This window comes from Parasteatoda tepidariorum, chromosome 5 (assembly GCF_982258835.1).
Source record: "Parasteatoda tepidariorum strain Cologne lab strain chromosome 5, Ptep-v5.0, whole genome shotgun sequence".
NCBI classification, from domain to species: domain Eukaryota; kingdom Metazoa; phylum Arthropoda; class Arachnida; order Araneae; family Theridiidae; genus Parasteatoda; species Parasteatoda tepidariorum.
Genome location: NC_141759.1, coordinates 85,398,779 through 85,417,484, shown reverse-complemented (window position 1 = coordinate 85,417,484; position 18,706 = coordinate 85,398,779). Strand labels below are relative to the sequence as shown.

The following is an 18,706-nucleotide window of genomic DNA, read 5'->3' as shown; positions in this document are numbered from 1 at the left end:
AAAAAGCACTCCTTTTTGAGAATTTAATAGTGTGAGCTGATGAAAAGATTATATCTTCTTCTCCCCGTTTTTTTATTAATTTTTTTCGAATCTTTATTATTTTTTTCTTTTCCTCTTTTTTCATTGTTCTGTAATTTTTCCCATGTTTTCTCTGCATTTTGAACTTATTTTGAGTTCTATTTACGTGTAGCTTATGCGCAGTAAATAAAACTTATTGTTTTCTTAAGTTTCTTCGGTTTTTTTTTTGTCCTTTATATATATATGGTTGATTCTCACGAAACATGACAATTCACTGTCCCTTGTTTCAAGATCTAATACTATAATACTAAAAGAGCTTTTTTAAAAAAAAAAATTAATAAATAGCATTGCTGTTAGCATTTTAAAATGACTTTGCACTAGCATTGACTGTTTTGTATACTTAAAAAATATATTTGGATATCAAAATGTCATTTTCCTGGCATGTCCCAAACAATATTTCCAATAATAACTAGCTTCAAAATTTCCCATACATTTTTCAAAATCTAATTTTTTTTTATCTGATCCTATGTAAGCATTTCTAGAATATGCGCAGAGGGTATTGTTTACTAAAACTGTTATACATTTATAAACTTAAATTAACGCTAAAAGATAAATTAAATTAACATATTTAATTTAGTTTTAAAAACTAACATTATTCCATTGACAGTTTGTCAATGGACAGCAAAAATCCACTACTTCTTCTGGGGGGTTCTGAGAGTATTTAATGGTCAAAAAGATTGTGAAAGATATCCATTACTTTCCATTAATGAGAAATGGAAGAGTATTTTGTATCTTCCTGGGTGAACCATGCTGAAAATCCCTGCATGCATTTATAATCTTCGTAATTTTTTTTCAATGTATAAATAAAATGAACAATTATGTTTTTCTTGTTCGAAAACTGTATCCTTTTTAGTGCAGTTTCGCAAGAGGTGGTTTATTTTAGATTAAAAATAATAGGTTTTCACATTCTTCTTGATTTTAGTTTTGCTCAGACTCTAAAGTTTACTAAACGTATTCATAATATTTGAAAATTTCTTTACATTATTAAACCACTTTGCCTCAAGTTATGTTTTTGTTACCACTTTGTTTCTTGTCAAAGTTTTTTCTTTCGTTTGAAAATTTTATCCTCCATTTTTGTGAAGTTTTGTAAGGAGTGTTTTATTTTAGAGTAAAAATAAGTGGTGTTTACATTCTTCTTGATTTTAGTTCTGCTCTGGCTCTACAGTTTTTTGAACGCATTTATAAGATTGGTAAATTGTTTACATTATTGTTTACATTGTTTCAAAATTGTTTACGTTACACTTTGGTTCTTGGTATATTTTTCTTCTCTCTTGTAAATTTCTTTACATATGGCAGAATGCTATTTGTTATGGTTTTGTCGCCACTTTGATTCTTATTATATTTTTCTTGATTGAAAATTGCATCATCTTTTTTGTGAAGTGTCGTAAGAAGTGTTTTTTTAAGAGTAAAAATAAGTGGTGTTCACAATCTTCTTGATTTCAGTTTTACTCAGATCAAGTTGTCAGGACGAATAATCAATTCTCATCGAAAATGGCTGTCCGTAAGCAGATTAAGGTTATATGCTTACAACAATTAAATTTAAAAACTTTGTAGGATGTTCATAAAAGAATTACATGAAAACCACATTTTGCCTAAGGGATTCAAAATCATGGAAATCACTTTGTTTGCAATAAATTGAAAAAACGAGATATAATTCTGTTGATAGGAGAATAAGATACTTCAAATTCACGCCATTGCTTTCGTGTGAGAAAATTTCTAAATTTATAAAAAAAATTGAATTATTTCATATGAATGAGTAATATTGAAATATACCATCTGAAAAAAAATATTTCTTAAACTGCGTTATCTTAATACTTGTACTTCGACGTAAGAAAATACTGCGTCACTGTCAATGAGTCTATTAGTTTCATAAAACTTTTCAATGTATAGCATATTTTTTTTTCAGAAATAAGTCCAGTATTTATGAATCTTAGGTAATATTTTGTCTAGTTTTGTATCTTTACGATATAGTGACCTCCCATTATAACGACTTTTTATGTTTGAACCACGGAAGTCGTCAATCATCGACGGCATTAAAATTTCCAAATATTTTGTTATTGCTGTTAAAATATGCATAAATAGTTTACTATATTCAGTATAGACTGTATTCTCGCTGGACGAATACGTTCACTTATTTTAATCTCCAAGTATCTTCTAACAAAGATTAAGATAAAATCAATGTCAGCTTTCTACTAGAAATTTCTTATTTTTCATAATATTTGAAATTATATTCATATTTAAAAAACTAAATACTTTGATCTTGTTAAAAATATCTTTTATTCTTAATTAAATTAAAGTTTTTATTCTGTAGCTTCGTTTTAAATGTTTAATATATTTCTTAAATAGATATATTATTAGACAGGTATCCCATCCACCATGCATTGTCGCTATACTGTTAAAATTTTTATTCTGAAATTACAGTAAAACAACCAGCAACAATCTGTTCATACAAATAATCGTAATGTTTACGGTAAAGAACATCTTTCCTTTGCGTTTTTGATATTGTTTACCACTTGTATGATAACTACAATACAACAATATAACATACAATAAAAACTATAACAAACAATAAAAACTACGTTTTTTTTAACAATTTGCAACTAGCATGTCTTCAATACCGTAAAAAGTAATACAATTACATATTTTTTTCAACTAAAATACTCTGATTTCTAAAATGTATGGAGTAAGTTATTTATATCGTTAACTGCAATTTATCTGATTGCATATTTACATCCTCTAGCTGTTTTTACTTTATGCATGAAATAATAGTTTTTTTTATATATAAAAAAAAGATTGATATTTCCTAATAATATATTTTCTATGCCTTTGTTAACATTAGGAAAGATATATTTTTGTCCAATGCAACATTGATATTAAGTAAATATCTGTAAAAAAAGTTTCATTCGAAATCAAAAGTTCTTTATCTAATTTCGAAATACTCATTCATTTTTAAATTTAGTTTTTAAACAATGAATGAAAGCCTTCATTAAACAAAAGGAAATGAAACATTATTCTAATACATTGAACAAAACCTATTGTTTTATGCATAAAGGTTGTTCGTAAAAACGAAATATTATCACGAAATCATGTCTAAACAGGTGTTCTGACGATATATTTAAAGCTGTTGTTCAACATTAGTTCGGATAAATAAAGTCTGCATATTTTGGGGTGAACACATTTATCAACTATTTCAGATATGGAGAAGTTATACATAATTTTAAATATGTTAGCATCTTCCTTGCTTGTAGTTGCACAATGCCCAATAAAACTTGGTGTTCCACAAAGACCATCGCAAACAGCTCATTTGGGGCCATGCACTGTTTATATCAGATGTGGAGATGCAGGTAAAAGCGTTTTTAAAATAAACTTTCATAAACCCTCCTAATAATCCTTTTCTATTCACGAAAGATTTTTTTTTTTGCAATTTACAATTCTATTAAGAATAATTGCTGTAATAAGAACTAAGATTTACAGTATTATTATTCTAATACAAAATCCATTGTCTTACGCATAAATATTGCTCTTAAAATCGAAATATCATCATGAAATCGTAATTAAACTGGAGTTCCTAAGATACATTTATGGCTGAATTCACTATCAGTGAGGTTAAAATAAGCCTGCGTATTGTAGGGAAAAGACATTTGTGAATTATTTCAGATATGGAGAAGTTAAATATAGTTTTAAGTATTTTAGCTTTCTTGCTTGCAGACGCGGCATGATCGTCAAAACCTAGAGCTAGGGAAAGTCAGTCGCATTTGGGGCCATGTACTGTTTATACTAGATGCAGGTGAAAACGCTTTCAAAAAAAATTTTATAAACTCTATTAGTTTTCATTTTCAGATCACGAAAGAATTTTTTTTTACAATTTTACAATTCTGTTAAAAATAATTACTGTAATAAAAATAAGGCTTTCTACTATGAATAAGATATTGTGGTTTTTGTGCTTATTTCCAAGTAAATTAATATTTTTTTAATAAATTTATTTTAATTTAATTTAATCATTATTTATTTCATTTTAAATTAACATTTTTTTTAATTTAGTATTTTTTATTGATTTGTATTTTAGTTTTATTATTAATTACTTACTTATCTAGTAATTTTAATTTACTTTTAATTTTTTGTCGGAGAAATTGTCGCGCAGAAGCTGTTAAGTGATAGAAGCAATAGGACATTTTTGTTATAGTTTTTTCATTAATTTGTCAAAAGTGTTTTTAATCTATGTGTGCAAATCTTGGTCAATGCTTTTTCAATTCAGCAGTTTTTTCGAGATTCTTTATCGTTGCTGCAATACGGGATGTATTAAGTTGGGATGCAGATACGCAGGATAATAAAGTATTAACCTTTGGAATGACTTGTCCTGGTTTGACACTTGTCACCGGGAATGCACGATAATCTATACTGTTTTTTCACACAATGTAAATTTTTTTGTATTTAATATTTCCTTAACAGTGTGTTATTAGAAAGTAAAGGACCGATTAATCACGTCATATGTATTGTAAAAACACTAACAAAATGAAGCAGAAAAATTTTAAAATAAGCTTTGTGTAAGCTGTGTAAAAATTGTAATGCTGTGTTTCATGATAAATGCTTTTATATATTTCATTATACTTAAAAAATCTGTAGTACAACTGCTAAATACTGATGAGAAGGAGTGAAAGTAAGTGATATTAGAAAACAATGTCACTCTATCCTCGCAATGTAAAAAAATTCTGATTAAATTACTGTAAAATGCACAGGCACCCTGAGTAGCACCCTGATTCATAAAAACTATTTTACGGAAATTTATCTTTAGTGTTAAATTTTATACCGTAATTTTTATAGTAATATTTATTCAATTTCAATGATTTAGTAATTTTATAGCAAATATTACTATAAAAATATACCGTAATTTTTATAGTAATATTTATTCAATTTCAATGATTTAGTAATTTTATAGCAAATATTACTATAAAAATTACGGCAGATCAAATTTTTCTTCAGTAAATCTCTATGGTGAAATAAATTTTACGGTTAAAAAAAAAGCTGAAATCCTGAATGCCAGTACATTTTAACGTATTATGATCCAGACTTTCTTACAGATTACAAAATACAACACAATACTGATAATGTAATCTTTGACAGTGTATAATCACTAATAATGTAATTTTTGACAGTGCAAAATATCCTGTTATAAATAAATTATATATGTATTAGTATCAGCTAAAAAACCTGTTATAAATGTATTATTATCAGCTAATGAAACTCAGGAATTGCTACTATCATACTTATATTACCGTGCTCTCATTTTAGAGGAAGGCATGAGGTCAAAATTTGATGAATGTGTTGCAAAAATAAGCGATGAAGTAAGATATATTTTTTATTTATATTACATTAAGTATTTTTCGTTACTTCTAGTTTTAATAGATTTCAAACATCTGCTTCTATGGTAATGTTTCTATAGTTCCAATATTTTTATTTCTATAGTCAATGTCGATTATTTTTTTACTTCATAATGTTTGGTTTAATATGGAGAAAACTATTGTGTTTTTTTTTCTCTAAATATTATTAAAAGTTATTTATTCATATATTGGTTAAAGGTAAATCAAGGATGTATATTCCGTTTTGTTTGTTGACCTTTTGTCATCACTCAGTCATCTTCATAATTCCTCTTTCTTTGAATGATCTGCTTTTATTTTTGAAAAGCTGAACAAGGTACTGATAAGCTGGCTCATCTGAATTCTCACGGGAGCTTTTAAGAGAGCGAAACAAGCTGGAGTCTCACGATGTAAAGTCAGGTGAATATGGTGTGTGAGGCAACATATCCCATTCAAACACCAGTAACTTTTGATGGGTAACCAAAGATGCATATGGTTTCGCGTTGTCGCAATGAAACACCTCTTTTACGATTGATGAGCTTACGAAGTTTCTGGATGACAGTTTCCTTCAAAATGTCCGATTGATAGCATTGCACCTCTGAATTGATTGTTTTGTTCCATAATTGGAGCTTAAAGAACACCACACCCTTTCATTATTGTAAACTATTCACTTCTTATGACCAGTTATCATTCATTTCGAAAAAGGGTCGTTTTTGTCACGTTTCATGATTTTCGCAGATCGAGCAGTCAAATGAACTCCATTTAGTCCACGAGGAACCCAAATTTCGAGCTTCTTTACGAATTACAGTTACTTTAGATGGACATGAACATTTTTTAACTCATCTTCAATATCTCTGCAGATCTCTCGTCTCATGAAACGTGGGCTTGGATGGATTAATGTCTTCATAATTTCTTTATCAATCTGAGAAGATTTTCCAGATCGAGAAGCAACATTCAAATTAAAATCACTTGCTTAAAAACTCTTGAACCAGTTTTTGCATCGACGTTATTGTACATTATCGTTACGGTAAACATTGTGCAATTTTTCACAAGCATGATGCGAGTTTTTCCCTTTGGGGAAATAAAATAGAAAAAACATTGAGCAATTTAATATGACATGTTTAATGTGCTGTCAAAACTCCAAAATGTGAAAATGTCACTATTTAATTTCTGCAACGAAGTTTTAACTTTAAGCTACCAACGACGTTAAAACTACTATTGCAATTGCTTCAAGTATTTCAGAAATTACATTACTGCCATCTGTAGTAAAAACAAATCAATAATTTTTTACTAAACCCAATAAATTCAAACGAATCTTTAAATCTTTATTAAACTAAGTCTTAGTTATGCAAAGTTATCAAGCATTAGTTATTTGCCAAGGTTTCCTATGAAATTTATATTCTGCATGTTTGTTTTAATGAAATTTTCATTCTAAATCGATGCGAGTAAATTAAAAAAGCAGAAACCCGTAGATGAAATTGGGATACTTTTTTTTGAAACATCATGCCTAGTTTCAGCTTGCCAGTCAAATTAGCGTTTATTGAATCATGTTTTAAAAATAATTTTTATTTAGTGTTTGTGTTTTATGTATTTTTTTCAAAATATCCAATTATTTCTATGCTTTTTAAGGCACTCTGTACTTTGTACTATGCATTGTACATACAAACAAACCCTGCAGCACTTTGTCAACTGGGTTACTTAGATAGATAAGGAACTACTGGTAATAAGTTCACGCACTTTTCAGTCTGCTAGGGTGACAAGAAAAATTCTAGGTTTGGTTCCGAGCAAAAAGAATTTATATATGCTTTCTTCTTCTGTAAAAAAATTAACATTTGGTGACAGAGTTGGCAGACAAACTTTAACAATCAGATATTTTTGATTCAATAATGTCTCTAAAATCAAATATTGTTATTCCAGAAACCAGGGTAAAGTCAGCTATCAGATGTGCTCAATTGAAACTAAGCGTACCTCTCGAAAATGTTACCTTAAGCAAAAACAAATTTGAGAAAAGTTTCTTATTTGTTTTCATCTAATTATTTATTATTTTCTTTCAACTTAGTTACAGTTACAACATTTTTCTTCAAGTAGCCGGCGAGAGGGTGTACCTGGGCTGAGTGGGTGAAGTACGTCTGGAGTGTATACTCCTGGTAGGGTCACCCTAGGCGTGAAGGCCACTCCATTATGCTCAGTTAAAGTCTGCAGGAAATCAGGGCTAAGTCAGGCTTCTCCCTCTGGTGCCCTAGACCTTCGGAAGCTGCTCAAATTCTCTTCAAATGAATCCAGCTACTGAGAGCCCATCAAACTGCCTTTTCACGCTTCTTGAACTTTCAATCGGGGCCAAAAAAACTTATCCTGAATGTCATTGGTGCTCGACAGACATGGCCTCTTTGAGCATATTCTGACTTGTTTGGGGTGCGGTACAGATGTAGTCCTGCGAGACTCCTGTCTTTTTATGGACTTTTTGGAGATGTTCGGATTCATGGGAGGCGTCTAGCGCTGCTAGACGATTCCGAGATTAGCAACAACAACAACGTTTTTCTGCTGGACCTTTATCGTCAAAAAATAAATAATTTGCTCCCTTATTTTTAGAAACCTTATAACATTACTATTTCTTCCCCTTATCCATTTTGTTGCTCTTAATAAAGGGACAGAAGGCAATTTGTGTTGGTTCTAGATGAAAAGCAAAAACAAATTAACCCGGCTTTATGAACATCAATCTTTTTCAAAAAAGTTCGTTTCTTTTACACTTGACTAACCAAATGCCGTTTCTGCATACTACGGATATAGTAAAAAATCAATAAATTGGTATAAATTAATACATCAAAATCAATCATAAACAAAACAGAAAGACTTATAATAACACAATTATAAAAAATTAAACGATTCCAATTTTGTTATTTAAGTTAATATTTGTTGTATCTCCGAGTGGGTTTACTATATTTAAGTCATATTAAGTTTTTAAATCACGTTAATTCCATTGAAATAACAATTAAATCCGGAATCATTTGGAAAGAATGCTATTGCTCATGACCAAATCTTATTAGGGAGAATTGATATCAACCAAGTTATTTATCCTTCAATAATCTCTTTCGGAGGCTTGAAAAACCAATTACATCAGTATTTAAATTAATTGACTATATTTGTTTAATTGGCATATTACAAAACAAAAAATATTTTTTATAATATTTTTGTATTATGATAATATAATTGTTTAAATATTTTTTTGTGGTTTCTCGAATGAATTAAGCACCATTTCTCCTATAGTTTTGCACTTTAGTGTATGACTCTTTTTATTTCAATTTCAATTAACGTTGATTTTATATTTTTTAGTATTATAGAAACACCTTTCAAATACATAACTTAACCAAATAATCACGTGGCTTCACATAACTTTAGGAATACCTAATTGGTTTCCTTTATCATTGATTTTACCAGACGTAACGAATAAAAGGTAATTAAATATTTAAAAAAACATTTTCAAACATCATCACTGTTCTTACATTTCAAACATTTGGAAAAAATTGTCCTCTGTTTTATTTATAACAATGAGAGAAAATGCTAAAACAATGAGAGTAAAAAAGATTCCACTGTTAATGTTTTTTTTGAATTTTCAAACTCTTTTTAGGATCGGAGAATAACATTTCTCACACTCTGTCAAAATTTGACATTGCTCAAATTCACCAACAATGCTGAAAATATAAGAGACACACACGTTCACAGACAGATAAACAGATAATGATTACAGATAGAAAAAAAAATTTAGTTTTTTTTGGTGTGGAGTTTTAGGATAGTTATGACAAAAAAGGGTTAAAAATGTTCTATGAAATTTTATTTTTCAGCATGTCACAATAATTCTTAATGAAGTTGGTGAAAATGGCGTTTATACATTCTCTGCCACAGAAGTAAAGTCCGCTTTCGTAGAATATTGTGAAATGAACTATGACAAACAAGTAAGAATATAATATTTATTTTTTAATTTATTTCTAGAAGCATAAATTTTACATTTGACTCCCGGTGGCTGAGTGGTAGCGTTTCACGCTCCCGTGCCACAGATCCTGGGTTCGATCCTCGGGCCGAGCAGGGTTGACTTAGCCTTTCATCCCTTCTGTGGGTCGATAAATGAGTACCAAGCATGCTTGGGAACTAAACACTGGGGGTTTCGCGTTCGGCTGACCACCTTATTGAAACATCTGCTGCTGCACACCAGAGCCCAAGGTCAAGAAAACTGAGATGGGCACAGTAGGCCTTGGCCCTCTATGGGCTGTCGCGCCACAGAGTTCAGTTTAGTAGTAAATTGTACATTTAAAGGATATAATTGCTTTGGTTCGAGTAATATTATAAATACAAAATTTTCATCTCTTCAAGAGTTAGTCAATTTTATTTAAAACATTATATACAGTTTCAGATTTTTATACCTATTTAAGCATACCTTAAATCAATCAACCTACATTATTGGAACAGCCTACATCAATTGTTACGATTTGAATTTTTTTGACAGTTTTTTTAAATGTTCAGAAAAAAGACAAATAAATATTATTTGTTTGATATGGTTTAATATTTAGTTACTATCACCGTTTTGGGTTACAACACTGACAGTACTTAGAGGCTCAAGGTTTCGGTCTTATTGAGCAGATCCAAAAGATACTTCTAATATATATTTATTTCGTAGAGTCCAAGTTTTATTAAAAAATAGATTATAATTTAGCTAATAGATGGCACTGTCCATTTAAAATCATGCCCGCATAATATAATACACACAAGAGCAAATATGATATAAAAATGAAATGGAAGACATTATGCATAATCAAACAAAATACTTATTGCACATCTGCATGTATTAAGAGTTTTGAACTATCTTTTACAGAATAAGCATGATTAAAAAGTTAAACAGTAGTTTTACAAATATTTGGGTAACAGCTCTTAAGAAATTTCATAAATTTTTGGGATACAAAAATCTCAAAATAAAAAAATTGGGCCTTGTATTCTATATATTACCTATCCTGAGGTCAGAGAAAAAAGTGATCGGAAGGAATTATTATGTATAGCACCGCCTTGTTGTTGTTGTTTCTGATGACACATGCCAATATCAGCAAACCTGCTTTGCTGATATTAAACCGTGCGAACGAGAAGATCAGAACAGATAAACATATATTTTCAGTTTTGTTCATACATTTTTTTAAAAAAAAGTAGCGTAAAAACTAGTGACAACTCCTTTATACCAAAAATGGTGTAACTGAACACCACAATTTTTGGTGTACAGAATTTACATTTTCGCATTTTTTGATAAAAAAAAAGTTGTTTGCATTTTTGGTGATATTAATATTAAGATTTGTAATAACAGTAAGATAGAATCAACACAATAGTGAGAAAAGTTATTTTTACGAAAAATTTAAAGTAAAGATAGTACGGTTAGAATTCATAAATTTGATTCTGCATGAAATAAATTAAACTAGTAAATCAAACTCTAGCATACCAGAGAAAGAATATTAGTAAGAATTGGTGTAACATTTTCGTTTAACATAACTGGGACGGATAGAACTTAAAAGGGATGAAATTATGTACAGCAAATCAACAACAAATCTATGCCAATACTCACTTGATTGTAAATAATCTTCTGTCGATATTCAAAGTACCACAAAATTGGTGTTTCCGGAAACTAAAATAATTCAAGAATGGTGTGAATGTGCTTTAGTTTGGTGTAAACATTTTCAATAAATGATATTTAGGTTTAACTGCAACCTTCAAAATATTTCTTAACGTTTTACTTAATCATAAACAGAAATAAAGTGTTCCAAAGCAAAATTCTTTGGGGATGTTAAACATTTAATCCGGAGAACTATTAAACTACAGTTTTGAAGCGTATATTTAGTATAGCAAATCACATATCAAGAAACAAAAACATTTCAACAAATTATTACTTTTTCTTTAGCTAGAAGTTTCTGAGGAATTTATGAAAAGTATTGTTGGCATGTATCATGTAAGTAGTTTTTCATTTATATTTATTTTAAATATTTTTTATAATTAAAAAGGATGCAATTATTATTTTTTTTAAGATTTAATTTAAGATTTGTTTCAAAGTTTTAAAGTTTGAAACTACTTTTGCGGTATTATTTATTTTTATTAACTTAATAAAGTATAAAAATAATAAATAATTTAATTAATAATATAAATAATCTAAACAATAATTTTTTTTTTACCTGAGATCACGCGAAACTTTAAAAATTACATTATTATGCGTAATGGTTCTAAAACATGCAAGCAGCATATTTTTAAGTGTAATTTCATTTAATCTTTTAAACTTTAAAGCATGACCTTTATACAGCATTATGCATGAGACATTTTTGTCTGAACATAATTATCAAGATTATGAGAGATAAGACAGCAAAGTAATGTCGCATGTATTTTAATATGCATTGAATTTAAAGTAACAAAAAAACTTAAGTAACTTGTAATCAAACAATTAAATTTTCCCGTTTTGCGAAACTATCGAAGTTTTATATAGGCAAAAATTGAATCAATTAATAATATGTGCCGCTTATTATTTTTTTTTCGTAAAATTTTGTATTTATGGGCATTTGGATAATGCGAGGAGAAGAAAAAATTTGAAAACAAAAATTAAAATTAAATACACTGAAAAAAAGGTATGGCTCCAACTGCCAGATAATGGCAAAATTTACTGTATTTATGGCTCAATGGTAACACTAAGTACTCATTAATTTTTAAAGAAGAGATTTTGAAATTAGCAGTAAAATAGCACTTTATTATGAGTATTAAAATGTGGAAAATATAGTAAAATTTGGTAATTTTATCATACCACCTTAGAACCTAGCATAAAAAAACCATTGATTTGGTTCAATTACTTTCCAGTCAAGTATTGTTGCTAGTTGTGTTATAATAAGAACTATAATTTTCTTGAAAAACAGAATTTGCGCTAAACCGTTATATTTATGTACGAAACAATTTCCATATAAATGATTTAAATACCATATATTCAGAAATGTCATTACCAAACAGTACCGTAATTTTAAAGCATATATATATATATATATATATATATATATATATATATATATATATATATATATATATATATATATATATATATATATATATATATATATATATATATATATTTATTTATTTCAAATGGCAGAGGTAATTGGCATGAAAAAGCAAAAACATAGGAACAAAACAAGAAAGTAAAAAGTCATTTCCTTAGGAGCGCTCTTGCTTCCCAATTATATATATATATATATATACACTGAGTGGTCAAATTATTATGACCACCTCAGAGTTTTATGCAAATGAGTTATTGCGTCACAGCGCTGCCGCTAGAGGGCAATATAATTATAACACGGGAATGCTGGACAAGTGAGTCATCAGTTACTGTGAGTTGCTTGCTCAGATATGGGAAATAAAAGTGATTTAACTGAATTTCAACGTGGAAGGATTGTGGGTGCGAGATGTGTCGGAACGAGTATCAGCAAAACGGCTGCACTTGTGAAGTGTTCTAGAGCAGCAGTTGTTAATGTGTACAAAGAATGGACAATCAAGCAAAAAACCGGGTCTCAACGTCAGACTTGTGGTCGTCACAGGGTACTGAATGCTCGATCAGAGAGAAGGCTGGCCAGGGTTGTGTAGCGACCAGTGCGACAAATTGCAAGTGATCTTAATCAAGGAGCAACTGTGAACGTCTCTGAACGGACTGTTCGACGCACATTGCGCCGTATAAGGTATGGAAGCAGACGACTGAAGGGGTGGTCATAATAATTTGGCCACTCAGTGTATATATATATATATATATATCTGCAGAGAGAGAGACAGAGAGTATTATAGTATTTTATAAATTTTTTCAGATTGATTGCAATGATCCGACCCGAGTTTCACAATGCACATCATGGAATGAATTAGTTGTAAGTTTGTTTTTTTACTAGCTCACTTTCTGCAGCAATATGCCTTTTCTTGTAATTTTAAAAACTTTGATTTTCAAAGCATTTTAATATTTTCTAACTAATGATATTATAAACAAGCTTGATTTTTTCCTGACAATTATTCTACATTATTAATTAATTCAATGAGATTGAATTCAAGAATATTGATTGTAAGTGCTTCCAAATTTTTTTCTTTGTATAGTACTAACTTATAAATGCCTTATACTATTTTCTGAAATATACTTTCTACTACTTTCTTTTACTTATACTACTTTCTAAGGTACTTTCAAAAAAGTACCTTAATTTTAATGATATTTTTCTAAAATTTTTATTTTATTGAAAACTATTATTAAATTATTATAAATAAATATATATATATTCATATAATGTTACTATTGAAATTATTGAATGATATTTCTTAAGAAATTATAAAATCTTTTAAATTTTTCAATGCATTATTCAGCAACTTTCATTGAGTTTGCAACAAGTTAAGTAGTTTATATACTTAAAGCTGTTATTTTTATTTTTAAATATAAAGTCATTCTAGAAAAAATTATTAAATTTATGTCGACATTTTATAAAGCTATTTCTTAATCATAAAGTTATTAATAGGTATTCTATACAGTTGGAAAAAAACATATCGTAAGTATATAAGAAAATAAAGCATTTCTAAAGTTAACTCAGTGATTTTTATTGAAAAGTTTGGATTTCGAGAAACAGTTAATACTTTTCATATTAATCTTAATATAACATTAATGAAAATAGATACGTAGTAGATTGAAATTTGAATGCATAAAAAAATGCTTACAGATGGGTTAAAAATTATACAAATTATAGATTATTGACAATTAAGAAAGCGTTTTATAATTAAATTCCTAAATTCCCTAAAAATATACAATTATTAGATAGAAATGATTCTATAATAAATAAGAATTATTGCATATTGTTAATAAACAAATATTTTTAAGTTAAAGCAAAACGAGTTTATAAACAAACCATATCGAATTTAAATTTTGTAGTAATATAGAGGCTTATGGTAGCTATGTAGCAATATATCGTCTTTTATAGTGATATATTGACCTATATGATATTATTTCTGACAAATTTAACATTAAATAACTTTCAAATGTTATATTTTGTATCCCTTCATACTCTTTCTGCATTTTTAGCACATCTACGTAATCTAAATGTTTTAAGTCTTAAAATTGCTTGCAAAGAAAAATAATAATAAAAATAATTAAATGGCGGTAGCACCGTTTCCGATATTTTAATTTAGAGGCATTCTTAAAGTAACCAACATTTTTAAAGTAATTGTATTAATTGCAACTTTGGACAGAATATTATGAAACGTTTCTATGTATTGGTTTGCGTTTTTTTATAAATCAAAAAAATTTGTTTTAAATTACGAATTTATTTCATTTACACTAAGTAAAAAATATAAGATAATTTAAAAAAAGTTTTTTGAAACAAATTTATTAAAAAAATCAGATTTTTTATTTATTATCTCTACTGTAAAAAATCTTAAGTGAAAATTAACACGAAAAGTGATTTGGACTTATTAAAAAATAATGTGCCAAAATATAATATTTTCCCATTATTTTATTAATGGGTCAAAAAGCATTGAATTAATAAATATATAATTTTTGCACCAAGAAAATTACAATGCATCAATATAGACCATTATTTTGCTTCCAAACATCTTGTTAAAAATTGGAATCAAAGCATCATTCACCGTCACAGTTAAGCAGAGATTATGGATAGAATCTCTTATGGACAATCTTGCAGGTATATTGAAGCACCTCACAAAACTTTTACTCTTAGTCAACGTAACCCAGACTTCTGTTCCGTTTTTAGAAGTGAGTTACTAGCACTGGATGCGAGACTTGAAGCCATTTGGAGGGAAAATGATTATGGAACGTAACCGTAACCCAGACTTCTGTTCCGTTTTTAGAAGTGAGTTACTAGCAGTGGATGCGAGACTTGAAGCTATTTGGAGGGAAAATGATTATGGATCGTAACCCAGACTTCTGTTCCGTTTTTAGAAGTGAGTTACTAGCAGTGAATGTGATACTTGAAGCCATTTGGCGGGAAAATGATTATTAAAATCTCTGGATTCTGACTGATAGCCGAAGTTCAATGGAACATCTTAATAATTAGATCTATATTGGCTATAAGACAAAAATATCTGTCCTTCACAAGTTGAAGTGCATCTAACTTCAACATGATATTCATTTCCGGTGGATCCCATCCCATGTGTATCTATTTGGTAACGAGAAGGCAGACTGTCTGGCAAAGGACGGTTGCAACTTGCCAACTTCTGCATCTGATGAACGTACCTACCTAGAAATTTTTTCTCAGATGAAAAACTTGAATAGGAGGATTTGGCCCGTGCCCCCCCCCCCCCTCACGACTTGTATAGGGCTAGTAAGCCGGGACAGTCGTTGATTCTTCCATACGACAGAAAAACCAATACTTGCTTTTCACGCCATGTCAGTGGACATCTAAAATGTCTTATTTTTTCACAGGGTATAAAATCCTATCTTCTTTGCCCAAAACGCCACCATCATCAGGCTTCAGCTGAACAAATTTTAAGCTGCTTGGGACTTCTTCGGGAAGCAATTTTCGCTTCTCCTCTCCTTGTTTCCGACTTTTTACTAGTCAACAGATTTATAGATCTGGTCTGACGCTGTTAGACCTTTGGAGATAAGTAACAACAACAGAATCCCTTACTTTCAATCATAAAATATCAAGGATTACTTCTTTACTTATGCTTATTGCTTACCAACTTGTTTAAAGTTGACATCAAAGCATTATTCTCCCATAAAGATAAGAAGATAATATAAATAGAATGATTTATCAATCTTTAAATAACAAGAATTACTTGTAACCGTGTGTATTTGCTTAACTATTAACAAGTGTCCTTTTTCTATTAAATTTAATTATAATTTAGCATTAAAGCATTAGTTCACAGGCATGGGGAAACAAAACAATACTATATTACTGAAATTATATTACCATATAGTCAATTGAAACGAAACTAATCTTCCGGACAGCGTTAGAACTAATATGAAATCTGAGTCCGTGATCTTATTTTTACTACACAATTTTTAGTAAAAACAATTATTTCAGAATGCAGACACACAATAATTCATAAAATGATTCCAGTTTGTACCTAAAGTAAACTACCGAGAAAATTAAAATTTAAATTAGTGAATAAATTCGAAAATCAATCAATAAGGAGTTTTGTAATTTATTGGTATTACTTTTTTTTACGAACGAATTGCTCAAATTAATATTTGAAAACTTTTGATATAATTTTGAGAAGTTTTCTTTACGAAACACTAGATAAAGCGAAGGAAAAATTTGAATTATCATTAATATTGGTGAGCATTATTTCCTTTTTTTATATAAGCGAAAATTCCTCTAATAACAATAAATATTATAAATCAACAAATCTGTTTTGAATTTAGTGTTTTTTTTTTTTGCAGGAATGTGTAATTCCACTTCTTGATAAGTCGCACAACGACGGACTTTGTGGATGTGACTAACAATGAAAATCCATTTTCGGGGAAAATGGCTTAAATATCTGCTATTGTCTATAAATGCAATAAAATTATTCTTACATAAACGCAATAACTTTGAAAATATTCTGATTTTTTTATTAATTTTTTCCATATTTTGAGCTATTTTTTTTCAATATAGATACGATGTAAATCCAATTTTAAAGAGTAATTCTTATTTGCTTTTTATAAAATTAAAGATGCATAGCTGTAACTGGAAATAGACGTACACCAGCTTTTAAGTATTATTTAATGCAAGGAACAGTTTTTGGGTCCACAGTAGACTGATTGTAGGGCACTGTTTTTAGTGGGACACAGAAATCTAGTATCACTGGCTATGATCGGTGAGGGGTTGACTCCCTTGATCAGTTTTTGTAGAGACCGCGAGTGAGGGGAATCGGTCTTCGTTAAATTGTTCTGCCATAAATAGCTCAATTCAGCTAGAATGTCGTCTGATTCTTGAAGCTAATGAGCCATCCCTTCTACAGATGAACAAAATTGTGATGGCTCGCCTTCGGATTTTCCTCAGGGATGCTTCCCAGACCTTTCCTTTCCTTTCCTCCAGACGTGGACACGTACCTAGGTTTGCAAAAACCTTACCCGTATAGTCCACGTCTGGCTACCAGTCCAGCTCGCCACAATCCGGTGAGCTGGCCTGATCAGAGGGAATTTATTATAAAAAATTGCATATTACATAATACATATAAAAAAACTTTTACAATAAAATTTAGTAAACAGCATTGAAAGTCTTACGGAAGACAATGATGTGCAACACATTTGTTTAAAAGAAAAAACAATGGCTGAAGCAATAAATGAAGTAAAAAGAACATGAACAATAAAAAAATGAATTTTTTGCTTCCCAGACCGTCGCAAATAGACCTTTGTAGAGCCGCGATGGTTCAGGGGATGGAGCATTCGCATTCCAATGAGGCGAACCAGGATCGAGTCCCAGCCCAGTCGATATGAATTCCGCATCCGGCTAACACCGACCGTGTTGCTGACGTGAAATATCTTCAGTGGTAGACGGATCATGGGTTAGAGTCGCCTTACCATCAGGCAAACTGTGGGTGGTTCTCGTGGTCTTCCTCTCCATGTAACGCAAATGCGGATTATCTCCACCAAAAAGTCCTGCACGAAGGCAAATTTCTCTCAATACTCAATCCCTTGTCTTCTGGATTGGGTTCAAAATTATAAAGCTACGGAGTTGAACATTAGTAGTCGTAAACCCATAAAATTTAGTCGACTGTTCAACGACGGTTATAAAATAAAAAATAAAAATAGACCTTTGCGGAGCTTTAGTGTGATGTAAACAAGCTACTGCTGCATATTTTTGGAAACGGATATTTTTCTATTTCTTTATATGCAAAGTTGCTCAAAAATATAAGTCAAAAATGTTAAGAGAAGCAAATGGGATCTAAATAAGCATATTGAATGTACGAATGTCTGAGTGTGTCTATCGGCGTTAAGCTGATAGTTGGAGCGTTAGCTTAATAATGTATAATAATCGGTGCACCACTGTGAATCTTGTATCCCTGTTGGTCATCGTTATTTCAAGCATGTCTTGCAAACTGTTTGATTTTGTATAAGAATGTCGATGCGAAAATGTAGCGTAAGCGCTCTAGCAAGTAAAATAGCATTAACCATAAGGGAGTAAAAATTCAGTTTGGACAAAAGAAAACAATGATTTAGAAAAAGTTAACAATTGGAAACAATTAGTCAGTTAACAAACAAATTACAATCACAGTTTACAATAGCGTCTCGAAAGTAATCAACATTAGCATAG

General features: G+C 29.8%; 1 protein-coding gene across 2 annotated transcripts in view; it reads left to right on the top strand.

Annotated features, from left to right (window-relative positions):
- LOC107440276 (uncharacterized) overlaps nucleotides 1–17,008 on the top strand; it is a 104,133-nt gene extending 87,125 nt beyond the window's left edge. Inside the window, exons 1-6 of one of the 2 annotated variants that reach the window (XM_043052815.3) lie at nucleotides 3,207–3,422; nucleotides 5,368–5,420; nucleotides 9,272–9,382; nucleotides 11,362–11,409; nucleotides 13,289–13,345; nucleotides 16,852–17,008. In XM_043052815.3, coding sequence (XP_042908749.2) covers nucleotides 3,275–3,422; nucleotides 5,368–5,420; nucleotides 9,272–9,382; nucleotides 11,362–11,409; nucleotides 13,289–13,345; nucleotides 16,852–16,911 — 477 coding nt within the window. In that variant the 5' untranslated portion in view covers nucleotides 3,207–3,274 and the 3' untranslated portion in view covers nucleotides 16,912–17,008. Of the gene's footprint in view, nucleotides 1–3,206; nucleotides 3,423–5,367; nucleotides 5,421–9,271; nucleotides 9,383–11,361; nucleotides 11,410–13,288; nucleotides 13,346–16,851 lie in introns of those variants that run through there. The other variant, XM_043052816.3, reaches the window with a different exon arrangement.
- Nucleotides 17,009–18,706: the final 1,698 nt, after the last annotated feature.